Here is a 16,577-nt window from a genome sequence, read left to right as displayed (position 1 = left end):
TTTTCAAACTAACACTTTCTGTTTGGGCTTAATTGGCTTCTTAGTCTCAGTGTTTCCATGTGAAATTTGCTCTCCTGTTGAGTACAGCATGAATACAGAGGTTTGTTCACTGACCTGTTAGTGAAAAATATGACTGGAAGTCAGTGTGTGTCTTCTGCCTGCCTTCTTTTGCCCTACCTCAAAGCAATCTTGATGCTTGTAAAATATCCCAATTTAATCTTGACTTGTGATTTGAATGCTGTTGGTTTTGGAAGAGGTAGAAAGATCTTTGTTGTGTTCCTTGAATGTTTCTCACGTAGGTATTATGTTCATGATGATTTTTGACAGTGACATGCAGTAAGCAATAATAAAGCCATTGCTTTATCTTTTGTTGTTGTGTACCTTTCTAAGCTGTAGATCTGCTCCTTGTTCCAGTTGCAAAGTAATCTGTCAAGTGAGATTGTTTGAAAGAACATAAGGTTTGCTGGTTAACACCAGCTCTGAGAACAGTTACACGTTGAGGAGTGTGCCGTGAAGGTTGATTGGATGCAACTGGAACTCCAGTTGCAAGGCCTTCCAGACAGCTTTGTCTTCCAAATTTACCCGTTTTTTTTTTTTTTAATGTTATTTTTCCATCTCTGGGAGAGCAGCAAATTTGCAGAAATGTGAAGAAGCAGGTCTTTGTATACTGAGGTCTTTAAAACATCACTCTGGTTTTCCAGTGCTCCTTGATTTAAGAAATAAAACAGTAAGGCAAAATCCTTGATCTAAGACCATGTTTGTACTGTGCGCTGCAGCGTAATGTTTTCTTCATGTCTTGGTTGGTACTCCTGCAAAGATAAGTGCACTTATATAAGGTCTAAAAATGACTTTTAAGTTGCTTTCCATGTCAGTAGTCACTGGTCTTCTTTATTTGTTCTTTCATAATTGTAGTTGCTTTCTTGATAGGCCTGCTGCTGTTTTAAGTGTAATTACTTTGTTTGATTAAAAACCAATCAAAGCAAAAAACCCCTAGAAGACCTATCTTTCCACCCACCTCCATTTCTTAAGAACACTGTCTTGGCTTTGTCTGGGGGTGTCTGGGTGTGTTCTTGCAACTGTCCTTTCTAATACATGCATGCATTTCTTATCTTTGAAGTAAATGTTGTGACTTCATGGCTTGGATTTAAATCATAGTTCATTTAAAATAATGAACACCAAGAGTTTTGCAACAGCAGATTAAAAAATTCAATCCGTGCAAAGCCACATGATCTCTGACATTTACCTCTAATGTTTTAACCTATCTAAACCATTAATTGGGTGAATCTAATTTCCTTTTCTTCTTCCTTTTTCTTCCTGCATCCCATGTTGTCTGTGGTGGTTATTGTGGTTGGACTTTCCCCTGGTCAGTATTTTTATTTCCAGGAGGTGTTTCCTGTTCTGGCTGCAAAGCACTGCATTATGCAGGCCAATGCAGAATATCATCAATCTATCCTGGCAAAACAACAGAAGAAATTTGGTGAAGAAATTGGGAGGTTACAGGTGAGTAACTTTTTGCTCTGAAAAATATGGAAAAACTTTTAATTCTGGAAAGCTGGGTTGGAGTTGTGAAATCCAAATAACTAAGAATGAAGTGTATTCAGAAACTGTTGAGCATGCTTATCACATGAATTGAATTATTATCAGCTGCAAAGATGAAAGACACCTTTCTAACTTTTGTAAAGATGTGTTTTAGTGATTTTTGGGAAATTTGATACTGCTTGACATGTTAAATCTTTATCTTTGTATTTGCATAAGCTTCATATATAAGCAGATACGTTGATAATTTTTCCTATATAATGTTATTAGAAATCCCCCAAAGGTTAAAATTCTACCTGATCTATACCAAATTGTTTTGCTGATATCCTGCTTTAAATCTGAGTAATTTAAAAAGATTGTACAAACAGTTCTCTTTTTAGTCTTTATAGTTTTTTGCCCCATACATCTGGTTTCTAGAGGGACTCGGATCTTGTAATGAATAAGGTCATCTCATATTTTAAATACAGTAGAAAAAAAATGCTAAAATGAACTACTTCCTTCAAGTCTCCAGAAATTTATTTTTGTAAAATAAATATGTGAAATGCTGCTTCAGCTGATATTGAAGATCTATGTGCACTGTGTATCTACTGATATGCAGGAAATTTGACAGACTTACATAAGATGATCGTGTTGACATATTGAAAGTTATCATTATGCATTTATCAGCTTTGTGCAGGATGGGTCTTGAAACTTCTTTCCTGTATGCTCATCTGTTTTCTTAAAAATATATGAAAGGGAGAAAGAAAATTTATTATTTGCACTATATTTAAAATTTTTTTTAGCATGCAGCAGATTTGGTGAAAACAGTGGCATCTCGCTATGATGAATATATAAACGTTAAAGATCTGGTTGACAAAATCAACCGTGCACTTGCAGCTGCTAAAAAAGACAATGACTTCATTTACCATGACCGGGTTCCTGACCTGAAAGATTTGGAGCCCATTGGAAAAGCCAGTCTTGTGAAGTCTACGCCGGTTGTTGTTCCGCTCAGTCAGAAATTCACTGGTAAGCAAAGTGTGTGGAGTGCACAGGGTAATTGTTATCTTGTGAAACACGTGGTCAACAAAGTTCGTTTGTACCTTGCAAAAATAAACATTTACTTTTTGCATTCTGTTAAGTGTACAGCTGTGTTTTTGAAACTGCTGCTTTTCTTCTCCAGTTTGTTGTTGTTGTTCTTGATGATAAGTGTAATAAAGCACAGGTTGAAAATTCTTATCTGAAATGTACAATTTTCTTAAAGATCTTTCTAAGATTTTTCTCAGCAATTGTATTTTCTGTATGTAACTAATATTTTTAATTTCCAAAGGAAAAGTTCTGTTATGCAATATTAACTAACCTTGTTGCTGGTCTATGAAGTTGAAAAATTTCAGTTTGTTGGCTCTACAGATGAGTTGTGAAAAAATTCTCTTAACTTTCTCATATTTTTCTTTTAATGAAACAAAATTAGAAATGAAGCCTTAAGGCAAATGTAATTTGTAACCCTACAATTGGTGTACATATATTGTCTTTAAATTATTTCAAATTCAATTCAGCCTTAAAAATTGAAATCTAAAGGCCTTTAAAAATAGATTTTTGTTTTTAAGATATCCTGGGGGGTAGGAGGAAAGTATCTTAAACTGTTTAGGTCTGTCTCTGTAGTACAATATGTACAAAAAAGCTGTGAAGATGTTTGTGCTTTTAATTTCATAATGCAGCTTGTGTAATTTATGCTACTCTAATTGCAGACCTGTTTGAGAAGATGGTTCCATTGCAAGTGCAACAGTCTGTGAGTGTTTATAACCAGAGGAAGGCAGATCTGGTGAACAGATCAATAGCCCAGATGAGAGAAGCCACAAATCTGGCAAATGGGTAAATATGGCTTCTTGTTAAGTTTCTCAAGTGAGGTTGTGCATGGCCTGTAAGCCCTGGGTGCCTTGCAGCCTGTAGATATCCAGATTATAGCAGTGTTTTTTCATTACTGTATGGGAGGCTGGCAAATTTAAACCATAATAGGGGGATTTAGAACTACTTTTCTGTAGGTGTTAAATCTGAAGGCTTATTAAAAACAAGTGGTATTTATTTTTCTGCCATCTTTCCTTATTTTTTAGGAGTCCAACACTTGCTCAGAACCAGTACCATGAATCTAGAAGGATTTCAATATTCCAGTGGTCATTAAAAAAAACTTCTTTAAAATAAATAATTATAAAAACGTTGTACCAAGTTGAGAGATAGCAATGTAACTTAAAGCAGTTGTTTCTTTTGTCTACCAGTCACTACCTAAAATGTGTGCCATGTTTGTGAGTGCTAAAAGGCTAGAATTTCTTTAGCTTAAGAGCTTTGAAATGTATTGTTAGTGAGGTGTATGTTTGAAATGTCAGCCTAGGAGTACATTGCACTCCATTTCCATTATAATTGACTGTGATTGCTTGTTTGTTTAGGTAGCAGTGTTATTTTCAGAATAAAAGTTGTTTATTTAACACGTTGACTTTTTCAGTGTGTTGGCTTCCCTCAATCTTCCTGCTGCTATTGAAGATGTGTCTGGTGATACTGTTCCTCAGTCTATTTTGAACAAGTCTAAGTCTGTGATTGAGCAGGGGGGAATTCAGACTGTTGATCAGCTGATCAAAGATCTGCCCGAACTGCTACAAAGGAACAAAGAAATTCTAGACGAAGTAAGCCCAAAACCTACTACACTAAAATAATCTTAAAATACATCTCCAATGATTACTTTGCTTTAAATGACAGTAGAAAAAGTGCATAATTATTCAAATGCTTGTAACTTTAATAACACTTTCAAAGTATGCTATTTAAGCCTTCAGCCCATACAAAAACTGTGCTGTCACATGTGGATGTTTCCTTACAAATATTTTCTTTTTAAAAAAGTTGGTGGAGAGGGGGAAGCATTGGGAAACATTCTAAAGAAATTTGAGTGATTAGTCCCTTTCATGCCTGTTTTTTATTTGTCAAATTATATTTTAGAAGAATGTATAGGCAGTTTTTGTTTTCTATACTAGCTACATATTTTGAAGCTATTTTATGTTTAAAACAGCTCATAATGCATGTAACATTTTACTCTTGCAGTCCCTGAGATTGTTAGATGAAGAAGAAGCTACAGACAATGACCTGCGAACAAAATTCAAAGAACGCTGGCAGAGAACACCGTCCAATGAACTCTATAAGCCTCTGAGGGCAGGTACAGTCCATGTTTCATGCTTTGGGTTCTAAAGATGTCCATAGTGTAAATTAAAGTAGTTTTCAGTGCTTTGATATTACCTATAAATACACCGATTACGGTTTGAGGCAGGTTATGCCAAAACATCCTGATTGCAATCTGCACTGTTACTTAGAGCTGAAAGAGGATGTGACAGCAGGGAATTTGCTGCTGCTTTTGCACTCTTGGTGTGTATGTGTATATTGCATATAGGTAAAGTCTTATGAAATAAGGGTCTTGTTGCCCTTGAAAAATCATGGCTCAGGCTACTTAGGCTAAGTAGAAGGGAACTACGGGAGAGTGACTCAGCTGGAATAGGGGTAGAGAGACATGAGAGATGTGCTGCATGACTGCCACATGTCCACATTGTGGTGTGTGGAGGTTGATTGACTTGGGCTTGTTGTGCCTTAAATGTATATAAACTGATAAGTGGCTAACTGCTTTAAAAGGCCTGGTTTTTTTGCAATAAAGCAGCTCTCCTTTGCATTGCCTGGGGATTCTAAGTCACTTGCTTCGTACGTGTGCATGCTGAAGTTTCAGAAGGCAAATTAAATGAAAAATGCCTGCCCTCTAAGGCTCTAGTTTCAATTGCCTCTTAAATACCGTATTTGTTTTTTCCATTAGTGTGTTGTCTCTTTAATGTGGTGGGGTTTTTTTGCCCCCAACAGTTAGGTCAAACTGTTTAAAACTATCACTATATCATGCTTTCTGTGTGCCTAATATGTGTTGTCTTTGGAAGTTAACAAGAGACTGAAACCACTGACTTGGTCTTGCAAACTTACAGAGGTTTAAATCTGCAGAGTAGCTCAAACCAGTGTTCGTTCATATACCTTTGTATGCTTCACAGGAGAATTAATACGGGTGCCTAGTTTATGCACTTCTTAAAACATAATTTGGAAGCTTAAGTTTATATAAAAGTCTTACATATTGTACAGGCTTTTAAAAATGTGTGATGAAAAAATTGTGCTGAAAAGCACAAAACCTGCTCAGGTGCAAGATTGGTTGGAACAAATTTTGAAATTGTATAAACTCTTTTCTTCCTCCTGCCTCCAGAGGGAGCCAATTACCATAATATTTTGAATAAAGCTATGCAAGCAGATGGGCAGGTGAAGGAGCGCTATCAGACTCACCGGGATACGATTGCACTTCTGTGTAAGCCAGAGGCAGAACTCAACGCAGCCATACCTTCTGCCAACCCAGCAAAAACGCTACAGGGAAATGAGGTAAAGCAGTGAGATTTGTCTCTATTTTGAATAGAAGTGCTATTTGTCTAACAAAGTAAACTTGCTTGAATTGGTAATTTAATTTGTTTCTGTCTCAGTTGATTCATGAGGTAACTAACATTTGGAGAAGAGGTTGACTTCATGTTTAAAATCTTCTTGAGCATAGTTTGTTAAAGTTAATGTGAGCAAAGTCAATCACTGTGGACAGCAAGACTGGTTGACTATTATAAAAGGAGCAATGAATATTTTTGTTATATAGGGAAGTGGGATGTAATGCTCAGTCCTTGGGACAACATAAGACATGGCTCAGTATTTTAAAGTATTGGGCAATTACACCAATTTGCTTTTCAAGAAGTTAATGGCTCATCTACAGCAATATTACTATTTTTCTCATAGTAATTATTAGAAGTCAGTGGTTTTTGCTGCCATCTTAGAATATCCTGTTAGAAGGTATCTGATCAGCTTAAAAAAACCCCAAACATTTTGCAGTAATTCAGCAAAAGCAGGCCTGTAGAAGGGAATATAGATTGAGAAATGCTTGAAGATCTTTTTTTTAGTCATATTTTGTCCTGGTTTCTCACCTTAAGCACATTCATAAACAAATATGCAGAAATTACCAGCATCAGTGTGGAATGCAAGATGGAAACAAGTTATTAATAGGTTATACCTCCCCAATAGTTCCTCTAAACCTGCTAACTTAGGACATTTATATTGTCTAGGTTGTTAATGTCTTAAGAACTTTGCTGGCCAGTCTGGATGAAGTTAAGAAGGATAGAGAACAACTGGAAAATGACCTGAAATCTGTAAATTTTGATATGACAAGCAAATTCCTGACTGCACTTGCGCAGGATGGTGCTATAAATGAGGAGGCTATCTCTGTGACTGAGTTGGACAGAATTTATGGAAGTTACACGCAGAAAGTGCAGGAGTCCCTAAAAAAGCAGGAAGAACTTCTCAAAAACATTCAGGTACAACACTTTGCATGTTTTCCTCTCTCCTAAACTAAGAGCAATGATACTTCTACCTGTCTAGTCTCACTTCGCTTTCTGATCTGTTTTGCTTTTTATTCTGTCATATGTCAGTTGATATTCCTTTATGCCTCAATCACTGAAAAATACAGAGATGTCTTTGTGTTCACTAGAAAGAAATGGGAATGTTTAGCAGGCTCTCTTTACAGCTCCAGTGTAAATTCTCATGGACTTTTTCTTGGCATAATTCTGTAGATGGTTTTGTCCTTGAAATAAGCTTAGTGGTGTGTTAAAAAGTTGTTGGGTTTTTGTTTTTTCTCCTCACTCCGTTTTAATTCTTCCTGGGATAACAGGAGACGTGTTCTTCCTGTCTACTAGAAGACATTTTAGGTCTCTGAAGTATAGCTTGGTTTATTCCTAATTGCTCTTCACAATATATGCTTGACTTCCAGTATGTGCAGAGCTCTTTGAAGTAAAACTTAATAGCATTTCCCAAAGTTTATTTATAAATTCAGTCTTAATTCATAAATTAAGAGATGGGTACCTGAATGTGAATCTGGCAAAAGAGGTCTTAGTGCTTGGAGAAAAGATAATGGCAGCTTGAGTAATGATGGAGACTATTTCCAAGTGGAAAAATATTTTCTTAAATGATCATATACACCATGTTTAGAAAGGATTTTATATTTGGATATTTTTTAGCACAACATAGTTAAAACATCTGGATGGGTATTACTTTAATGTTTGAATGTCTTGGAGTTCAAGTTTCTTGGCTTCTGGCAGTTGAAACAGTCTTTTAAAGTTTGCTTGTTTATTTTCCTGAAAGAAATGAGATGTAAATAGGTGATCCTTCTGTAAGTTTTCCCTGTCCTTTTAATAGTTTGCCAATGTCAACCAAATTTGAAGTAATGCCTCTTAAAAATACTGATTTTACATATGATTTTATGAATATCAATGGTAGTTAGTACAGGAGAGAGCCTAAATAGTATAGCCTTGGAAAGACCGTCTGCAGGATGAGCTTGAGAATTATTAAAGGCAGCCCACAACAGAGCAGGTTGATACCTGCTGCCAGTGAGTTAACATATGTACAGTTCTGAAATATACATTATAATAGTCACTGCACTTGGCATGTAGCAAGTATGGAAGTCCAGTGTGGATGGGAGATGAGGAAAAGCAGGTATTGGGGAAAACAGAAGCAATGACTAAGAGGAAAAAGAATACAAAACATGCAGAGTCTTACACAGAACTAGCTTGCATTATTTACACTGTTTATTCTCTTCTTTTAAGAATGCACATCAGGATTTTTCAAAGATGAAACAATCAAACAATGAATCTAATTTAAGAGAAGAAGTCTTGAAGAACTTAGCTGTAGCAAATGACAACTTTGTGGAGCTTGTAGCCAATTTAAAAGAAGGCACAAAGGTATGGTAATGCTTTAGGGATTGAAAGGACATTTTATGTATACAATGAGATGTGAATCAAAAATCCTAATAAACTTTGGAGACATTGTAGCTGACAAGTGCATTTTTGCGGATTTTACTACTGAAGCGAGGACAGTGAGTTGCTGGAATTTTGATTGTTTCAAGAGCTGTGAAATGCTTCTTTGCTCCTACCTGAAAAGTAAGCTTTTCTGAGCAATAGGATAAGTTAATTACAGCTGAGTAAATGATGCTGAAGCACCCAGATGAGCCATTTTATTTAAGAAATTCTTTCATCTGTTCTCCCATGGTATTTAATCACCTTATAAAATTGGTGTTTTAAATGTTGTTACTGCATACGTGAGAAATAATGAAAGCTGTATTTAGCTTGCTTTTTTTGATCTAGGTGTCTGGAAGGTGTCTTATGGCTTCTGTACTAAGCACTTTTTTGCTGGTTTATTGATATTTTATTAGACAGAAAAAACACAACTTCTGAGATATCTATACAAATGAAATGCATGGAACTGAGAGCAATAAAATTAAAAATAAACAATTATCCTTTACAAAATTAAATAGCCCGTCACCAGAAGTGATCTAGTTTTGCTCTGGTTTTAGTATGTTTTTTTTAGTTATCCAAACTATTTTTATATTTACACACACACACAATTCTGTATTATTACAGTGATGGGCAACGGCAGCTGACTAATTTTGGATTTGAAAAGCACAATAGAATGTACTAGCAAACCTTAATGGAACGACAGGTTCTGGGCACTGTAATAGTACAACACCTATAACTAGATCAATATATAGAAATATGCCAGCATGGAGTTTGAAAGTATTGATTGAGCATATTGTGTTTTTATTTTTCTTCACTAGTTTTACAATGAGCTGACAGAAATCCTGCTGAAATTCCAGAACAAGTGCAGTGACATTATCTTTGCTCGCAAGACTGAAAGAGATGAACTGCTCAAGTAAGATTTCAATGTTTTGTTTAAACATTGCAGAAATGTTAAAGTATTTATCAGAAATTTATCTTTGGGGACGTGTTTATTATGATGAAATGAGAAAGGCTTAGCACACCTATTCCTCCTATCACTTCTTTACGTAAATCCTGGTCCTACTCTCATCTCTCCTAGGAAAGTGATAGGAGAGATAAATGGAAAAATCTACTTTGAAGTCTGCTCTATTGTTCCTATGTGCAGTTCAACACAAATCTGTTTCATGTTACGTTTTCACTCTCAGTTCTTTCTGGCATGCATTTGTTAGTTATTTTTTATTCTGTCTTTTGAGGAACTTCTGATTTCTGCACCCTTCTCCTGCTGTCAATTTAGTTTGAGTAATTAGATGCTTCATCATATGATTTCCTTCCATGTCTTCAGCATGATAGGGGAATAGCATCAGTATTCTACTGCTGTGCAGTCTGCTCTAGTCTCATACTTCATCATTGCTTAGATATTGTGGATTGCTTACAATGTTGGGGAGAGAAGCACATTTTGTCCTTCTTGTGAGGAAGAGTGTTTGATGTTGTTGTCCCCTATATGAGATCAGACATAGTATAGTATGTTTCAGATGTGATTTATAGGCTCTTCTCTTAAGAGGAAAGCATAATTGAAAAGGTTTGCCATTTAATTACTGTTCTTTAGCAAAGCATGTAGCCTTTTATAAGACGACTTGTTACTAAAATTTTGGTTGGTGAAGCTGCAGTTGTTCTGTGTACTTGCCATCTTAAAAATGGGGTGCTCAACCCGCAATTTTTACCTTTGCAAACTTGATCCTTTGTATAATTGTTACTTTTCATTTGGGCTCTGTGCTTGTAAACAAAGTCTGAGTTACAACCCCTTCTGCCTTTATTTGCCTTCCTATATTCATGTAGTTTGGAAGCTGTTAGGCTGCCTAACTATGGCAGAGACCTGAGTATCTCACACCTCTGCAATGTTTATGTTCAGTGTTAAGGCTGTAGGGTTAGTATTGATAGAACATTCTGCTGAGTCTTGCTGTGCTCTTTTACTGTTGTACCCAGTACTGAGTTAGAACATAAACACATTATTAGAAAATAAATGTAACAGTTAATCAGAGGGGTGGCTAGAGGATGGTTTTCCATCGCCTCTTGGAGGTGGAAGTGATTTGGACCCCAAATTTAGTTTGAGCTAGCTCAGTGATCATGCTTTAAATATTAGACTTACTCTGCTGCATCTTTTGGGCTTAACTGGCTGCAGTGTATAACAAGCAATTCTTAAACTAAGCTGCATGTTTGCTCTTTTGTTTTTAATAGAGATTTGCAGCAAAGCATTGCTAGGGAGCCCAGCGCTCCCTCCATTCCACTGCCTACGTATCAGACCACGCCAGCAGCAGGAAGTAAGCCAGCAGCATCGCCTGCTCCCACTCCAGCCCCAAGAACCATGGTGGTAAATACATGCTGCAGAATTAGTGGGTTGAAAATGGGTCTGTACTTGAAAGTGGGTCTGTACTTGAGAACTCTAAACTGATCTGTAATTCGTGTGTATCACTCCTTAGTATACTGGTGTGGTTGGAAATGTGTTGAAGTGAAATAGAGGGCAAAATCTTAAGGCTTTTCAGAGAGGTGTGTTATGTACTATTCATGCTCATCATTTCTAGATTTGAAATTAAAAGCTTACTGCCATTTAGATACTTTGCATTATCTGTATTTTGTCAAAATATAGACGAAATATAGAATGTCTGTTTAAAATTAAAATAAAAATGAATTAATCATATAACCACAGCTTTTGATTCCAAGACTTTGATAAAGAAGCTCCAACTTAATTCACTTTCTCTTGTTAGGGGACTAAACCACAGCCACCAGCACGGCCACCACCACCAGTGATTTCTGCAGCAAGCAGTTCCTCTTCTGCATTAGCACCCTCTGGAGCAGCTGCAGCTCCTGCTGCTGTTCCAGCTCCTACTCCAGGAGCCAGTGCACCTGCAGCAAGCACTGCACCTTCACAGGCACAGGGACCACCTTACCCAACTTATCCCGGTTACCCAGGGTAAGTTATAGGAGCACTTAAGCAGATTTTTTGTTATCCTGTTACTTAAAAGCACTTTTTCTTGTGTGTAACATTTTAATGTTAGTTATTGTTGAAGGTGTGTTTGCTGTTTGAGGGAAGGGGTTATTTTGTTTGTTAGTTTTTTAGTTGGTTGGTTTTTTGGTTGGTTGGGGTTTTTTGTTTGTTTGGGTTGGGGTTTTTTTTGTTTTTTTCTTAGTTTTAATTGTTTAACTCTTGTAGGAATCATTTGCTTGTACCTTTTGTGGGAAGGTACATTTTAAGTGTTTACAGTTCGTCTTCTTTAAAGGAGAAGGAAAATAGGGCTGCATTTCCTTAACCGTGGTTTGTTGATTATTGCCGACATTTGCATAATCATTTGGTGGTGGTTATCTCAAAACTGTTGGCATATCTTATTTTTCAAGTCTTTAGTATGATACTAAGATACTGAAAAATACAGAGAAAATTCCAGTTGAGTAGTGCTTTCTTCTGATGCCTTTTTCCATCTTCCTGGTGTCATCACAAGGAACTGAAGGCAGCTGTGCTCTCCTTTGGTAGCAGGCTCAGCAAATATTGAAATATGCACAATGTTATTAAACATTTGAGAATTAATTTAGATCAATTCCAGTTCCAGCAAGTTGCCTTTACTCCACCTTCTGTCTGCATTTCTGTTCCACACACTGTAATAGTTTTCATGTTCGCTCCTTGAAAGTTACCACATTCCCTGCTGCACTCAAAGTAAAATTAAAGGAAAGCATTTGTGGAGATTGCGAAAGTTACCACATTCCCTGCTGCACTCAAAGTAAAATTAAAGGATTTGTCGAGATTGCCTGTGTGCTTGTATATATTAATGAGTTGTTTTTGCAAATTACCATCATCAGTATTTATCAACTCAGGTATGCTGTTTTTTCCCCCCCCACAGGTATTGCCAGATGCCAATGCCAATGGGCTATAATCCATACATGTATGGTCAGTATAATCTGCCATATGCACCCTCACCTGTGTACCAAACTCCTGGACAGCCACCATATCCGCCACCTCAACAACCTGGATACCCTTTTCCTCAACAGCCTTATTATCAGCAATAATGTCTCTGCAAAGAAGCTCTGCTTGTTAAAATTTGGGAGAAATTGGCAATAAGTGTACTAAAACTTCTAGCTTCCATTAGTGTACCATACCGAACTGTATGCAGCTATAACTCCTGTCTCTTGTTAACTGCTCCAAAATGTCTAGATCAGTTTTTATGACACTAAACACTTTGAAAGATCTACTGCAGTGGTTTAGACCATAGACTAATGCCAGAATTCGAGCCTAATTCAGTGGTCTGAAGCAGTACATTACGTTTTGGTTAGACCAAAATATTTGTTTGCAAAAATCCTTAAGGTAACAAATAGGTTCAGATCAGAAAAACAAAGCAGTGTGTGCACTGGGTGTGATATATTCTACAGAACCATATAGCAATTCCTTCTATACTCTATTGGTTTGTATTTTTTTTAGTTTAGTTAAAATATGCTATTTTGTCTAATAATCAAGGCCTTGTAAATCATCAGTAAAAAGAAATAAATTACTTAAGAACGGTTTAAACACTTGGCATTCTCATTACCATAAAAATGTGTTTTGTGTGTCTGTAGATTGTTTCATTTGTCCCTTGACTTTCATAACAAAGAAGTTCTCAAGTGTTTAGCCTTACAAGTGAATTTCCATCTCTTCTCCATGATTCTGTGTTTTTGTGACAGAAACTCTAATTAACCTTTTAGATGTTGGTAGATTAAGTCTTACAGGTAGAGTTTTCCTATAACTTTGGAGTATATTGGACTGAAATACATTTATTACCGTTTTTTAAGAACGGTTACTGTCATCTGCAGGATACTATATAAAAGAAGGGAGATCAGGGTCCTCTTACAGGACCAGCGAGTAGTTGTTCTAACTTGTGTTTTCCAAAGAAATGGTGGTGGAAAATGTTATGGCTCAAAATAGGGCAACTTTTAATTGCTGGAGCTTTGCAGTTTGCTTTTTAAATGATTGCTTTTTTTTCCCTTGAAAAAATAGATGTATTCCCTCAGGGAGCTTGTTATCAGTGGAAAACTTTTTTTTTGGGGGGTCGGGGGTAAAGAAAATCTTGTGAATTAAAGCACATTGAATGTTTACTTTTGGATCCATCATCTCAAGGGATAAGTAACCTTGCACTGCATTTTACATAAGATAGTGAAGAATCTAAGTTTGGGGTTAATGGCTTCTACCAAATATTTGCTAACCATTTTTCAGCCTTTTCTTTTTCTAACAGGCTTGTCTAATGAGGGACTCTCATTTCGTTTAGCCCTTGATAAGAGTTGGTTCTGTGGGACAGTTAATTTTCTGAATGCTTCATAGAAGATGTTCTGGCCTTACAGAATAACTATAACAATACCTGTGTTACAAAGACTTACTCCTTTGTTTTTCTATTAAAGTGCCTGATTAAGATATTGAGGTATATTTTAGTGTAGGTGTTTAGAGGTGCCAGTTATTGTAGCATCTGGGTGGAAACCTCACTGGATCATGAACATTCTTCCTCATAAAGAAAGCGGCATTTGTATTCATACGAGCTCCTTTCTTTCTGTCTCAGTTTCCTCTTGCTGTGTGGTCATCCTGATCACTGTGTGAAGACTCCTTGTCTTTAATACTCACTAACACCTGTAGAAAATGTGGATCAAAAGGTAGAAATGAGCACCCCTTATAGAACTTACTGAGTACCTGATTCTAAACAAATTTGTTCATCTGTAGAAGCTCAGTGATGTGGGGAACATGATGGAGTAAGGGAATCCAGAACCATAGATGAAACCACTGCACAAAGACAGGTGCTTTGCATTTCTTCAGAAACATTGCGAATGGGGTGGCACAGAAACCTCTCCCTTTTTTTTTTTCCCCTGACAAGAAGACATAAGGCAAGCGAGGACAATGAGAAAAAGCTAGGAAGATAACTGTTTGGAAACAGCAATCAGAACCTGATTTTATTCTAACAGGAAAAACAGTAGTTTTCCACTAATTTCACTGTGTCAATGTGCTATTGCAAGTCTAATGCAACCTTTTAAATTCTTAATTTTTAGTATGCCATGGGCTGTAGGTTTTTCAGTTCACAAATTAGATGCATTTGAGCTATTGTGTCAGTTTGTTTCTAGTGCCTCAATTGATAAAACTTATTTTCATGCTATACAAAAAAAGTCATTTGTTCCCACATAAAGGTTCTTAGAACTGAAATTTCCTTTTTAAAATTTCATAGATCTGGAATTACTGTCAAAACATTTTTTCCAGTTGTGTTTCTGCTTGCTTTAGTCTATTATTTGAATATGTGTAGAAATCTATGCATTATGTTGAGTTTCTCTCTTTTTTTTTTTCCTAAAAAAACCAGAAAAATCCAGACATGTTATGTATTTGCTTTTAAGCATGCAGTTGTCATGACTTTGGTTGAAATGTTACCTTGTTCTTCTATAGTTTATTAAAAAAATCAGTTAGAAAACCTGATTTCATGGTGTTTCTCTCAACTCCTTTGGGTTCAGACAAGTGTTATTTTGGAAAGGATGGAAACAATTTATGGGCTCCCAAGAATGTTTGTGATGAGGTGAAGGCGTATCAGCTACAGCTGCTTAGTAATAACAGCCACGTTCAGATCCTGGTAGTGGTGTTTATTTCCAAAGCTGATTGAGTGTATTTCCCTCTGTTTATATGAGGAGGAAATGATTAAGGTTGATGTAATGGTTCTGTGCCTTCAGAAACTTGCATTCCAAGTTTGTTTTTGTGAACTCATGTTCAGGCTGGGTTACATGAGATTCCCAGCATCATGGGCATTAAAGCATGGGTTGCAAGAAGAGGGGTTGTAAGGGCAGCTACTAACAGCAGATTAAACAGTCTGCATGGGCACTCCAAGAAGTCAGTTTATTTTTAATTTTTTTCTTCTTTTAAAGGCTTTATAATGCCATGCTTGTTTCAATTGCTGTGTGGAGGGAAAAGTTTACAACCATATCCTTTCAGAGACTTTGAAGTCAAGCATTTATTTCATCTTGCATAAAAGCTTTCAATGCAATTAGTATGAAAAACAAGTTTTGGGAAGAAGGCTAATAGCAGATCATTGGTGAAATACCAAATTGTTGCAAGGCTAGCAGGTCTTTCCGCAATTTTTTTCTTTATTAACATGGTCTCAGCCCATATGGAAAAAGTGTCTTCTTTCCTGGCCACTAATGTGACACTGCCGGCTAATGGTGATTCTTTACTATCATCCCATTGTTTTGAGTGCTTTTAGAGCTGATTTGTGAGATTTATTTTGACCTTAGACTGAATTATGTCCTTTGCTATTTCCAAGTATCTTGAGGCAGTATTTGAACTTTGACATACTGTAACAACCTCACCCATTGACAGGTAGCTGAAAATCACAAGAAAATCCTTTGGAAAACACTTTTTTTTCCCCTCTGCATTACCTGAGAGATGTGCTTGCTTGTTGCTAAAATGTTCAGTTCTGAAATGACTTGCATCTCAGAAGCTGTTTTCTGGCATGCATTTATCCTGGCAGAACATTAAAATAGACTAAGTTGAGCAATTGTGGGTTTGAGTTTTGGTTGTATACTACTGAGTGAAACTGCCTGAATTTTCAAGAGTTCACTATGTATAGTTCAAAAGAAACTATTTGGAAAGTTTCAGTGCCTGAAAAGATGAGCTATTACAGCAGAGCAAAACTCGAAATTGCTTTTTTGTATTGTTTATGGGGAAAGATTTGAGGTTCTTGCTGCTTTTGACTAACATTACCCAATGTGCTAACTTTTTTAGGTTTACCATGACTTTTGAAAGGTATATTTGAAATGGTCAGTGTTTCTTTTTTTTAAAAAAGTGACTTGTTCATCAAGATAGCTAAGTACTGCTAGATTTAAAAAATGAATTAATTTTTTAATTGCACTGCTCTAAGTACTTTTCCATATGCTTTTGTGTTCTGACAGTCAAAAACTTGATACTCAAGTTGAGATTTTTCTGATTTGGACTTAAATTTGGAACTCTGGTAACTTACTGGCAAATATAGAGTTACTGCTAATCTCAAGTTATGACTTTAGTCTTGCTCTAATTCCCCTAATTGAGTAACAGTCCCTGGTGCCAACAACTGTATCTCAGTTATAACTGTTTCTCAGTTTTATTTTGGCTTTTTTTTTTTTTTTTTTTTTTTTTTTATGTTTCAAAATCCATGTGAGAGGCTGGCCACCAATTTTATTAACCAGATTCTGAAG

General features: G+C 36.3%; 1 protein-coding gene across 2 annotated transcripts in view; it reads left to right on the top strand.

Annotated features, from left to right (window-relative positions):
* LOC121352935 (programmed cell death 6 interacting protein) overlaps nucleotides 1–14,832 on the top strand; it is a 30,463-nt gene extending 15,631 nt beyond the window's left edge. The window contains exons 7-18 of one of the 2 annotated variants that reach the window (XM_041466363.1): nucleotides 1,384–1,500; nucleotides 2,319–2,541; nucleotides 3,261–3,384; nucleotides 4,010–4,187; nucleotides 4,597–4,708; nucleotides 5,780–5,949; nucleotides 6,669–6,917; nucleotides 8,202–8,336; nucleotides 9,209–9,303; nucleotides 10,605–10,737; nucleotides 11,132–11,337; nucleotides 12,257–14,832. In XM_041466363.1, coding sequence (XP_041322297.1) covers nucleotides 1,384–1,500; nucleotides 2,319–2,541; nucleotides 3,261–3,384; nucleotides 4,010–4,187; nucleotides 4,597–4,708; nucleotides 5,780–5,949; nucleotides 6,669–6,917; nucleotides 8,202–8,336; nucleotides 9,209–9,303; nucleotides 10,605–10,737; nucleotides 11,132–11,337; nucleotides 12,257–12,422 — 1,908 coding nt within the window. In that variant the 3' untranslated portion in view covers nucleotides 12,423–14,832. Of the gene's footprint in view, nucleotides 1–1,368; nucleotides 1,501–2,318; nucleotides 2,542–3,260; nucleotides 3,385–4,009; nucleotides 4,188–4,596; nucleotides 4,709–5,779; nucleotides 5,950–6,668; nucleotides 6,918–8,201; nucleotides 8,337–9,208; nucleotides 9,304–10,604; nucleotides 10,738–11,131; nucleotides 11,338–12,256 lie in introns of both variants that reach the window. The other variant, XM_041466362.1, reaches the window with a different exon arrangement.
* The last annotated feature ends 1,745 nt before the right edge of the window (nucleotides 14,833–16,577 follow it).

This window comes from Pyrgilauda ruficollis, unplaced genomic scaffold, assembly GCF_017590135.1.
Source record: "Pyrgilauda ruficollis isolate IOZ18807 unplaced genomic scaffold, ASM1759013v1 scaffold2, whole genome shotgun sequence".
Lineage (NCBI taxonomy): Eukaryota > Metazoa > Chordata > Aves > Passeriformes > Passeridae > Pyrgilauda > Pyrgilauda ruficollis.
The sequence above is the reverse complement of the archived record's forward strand: the minus strand, read 5'-3'. Positions and strand labels throughout refer to the sequence as shown.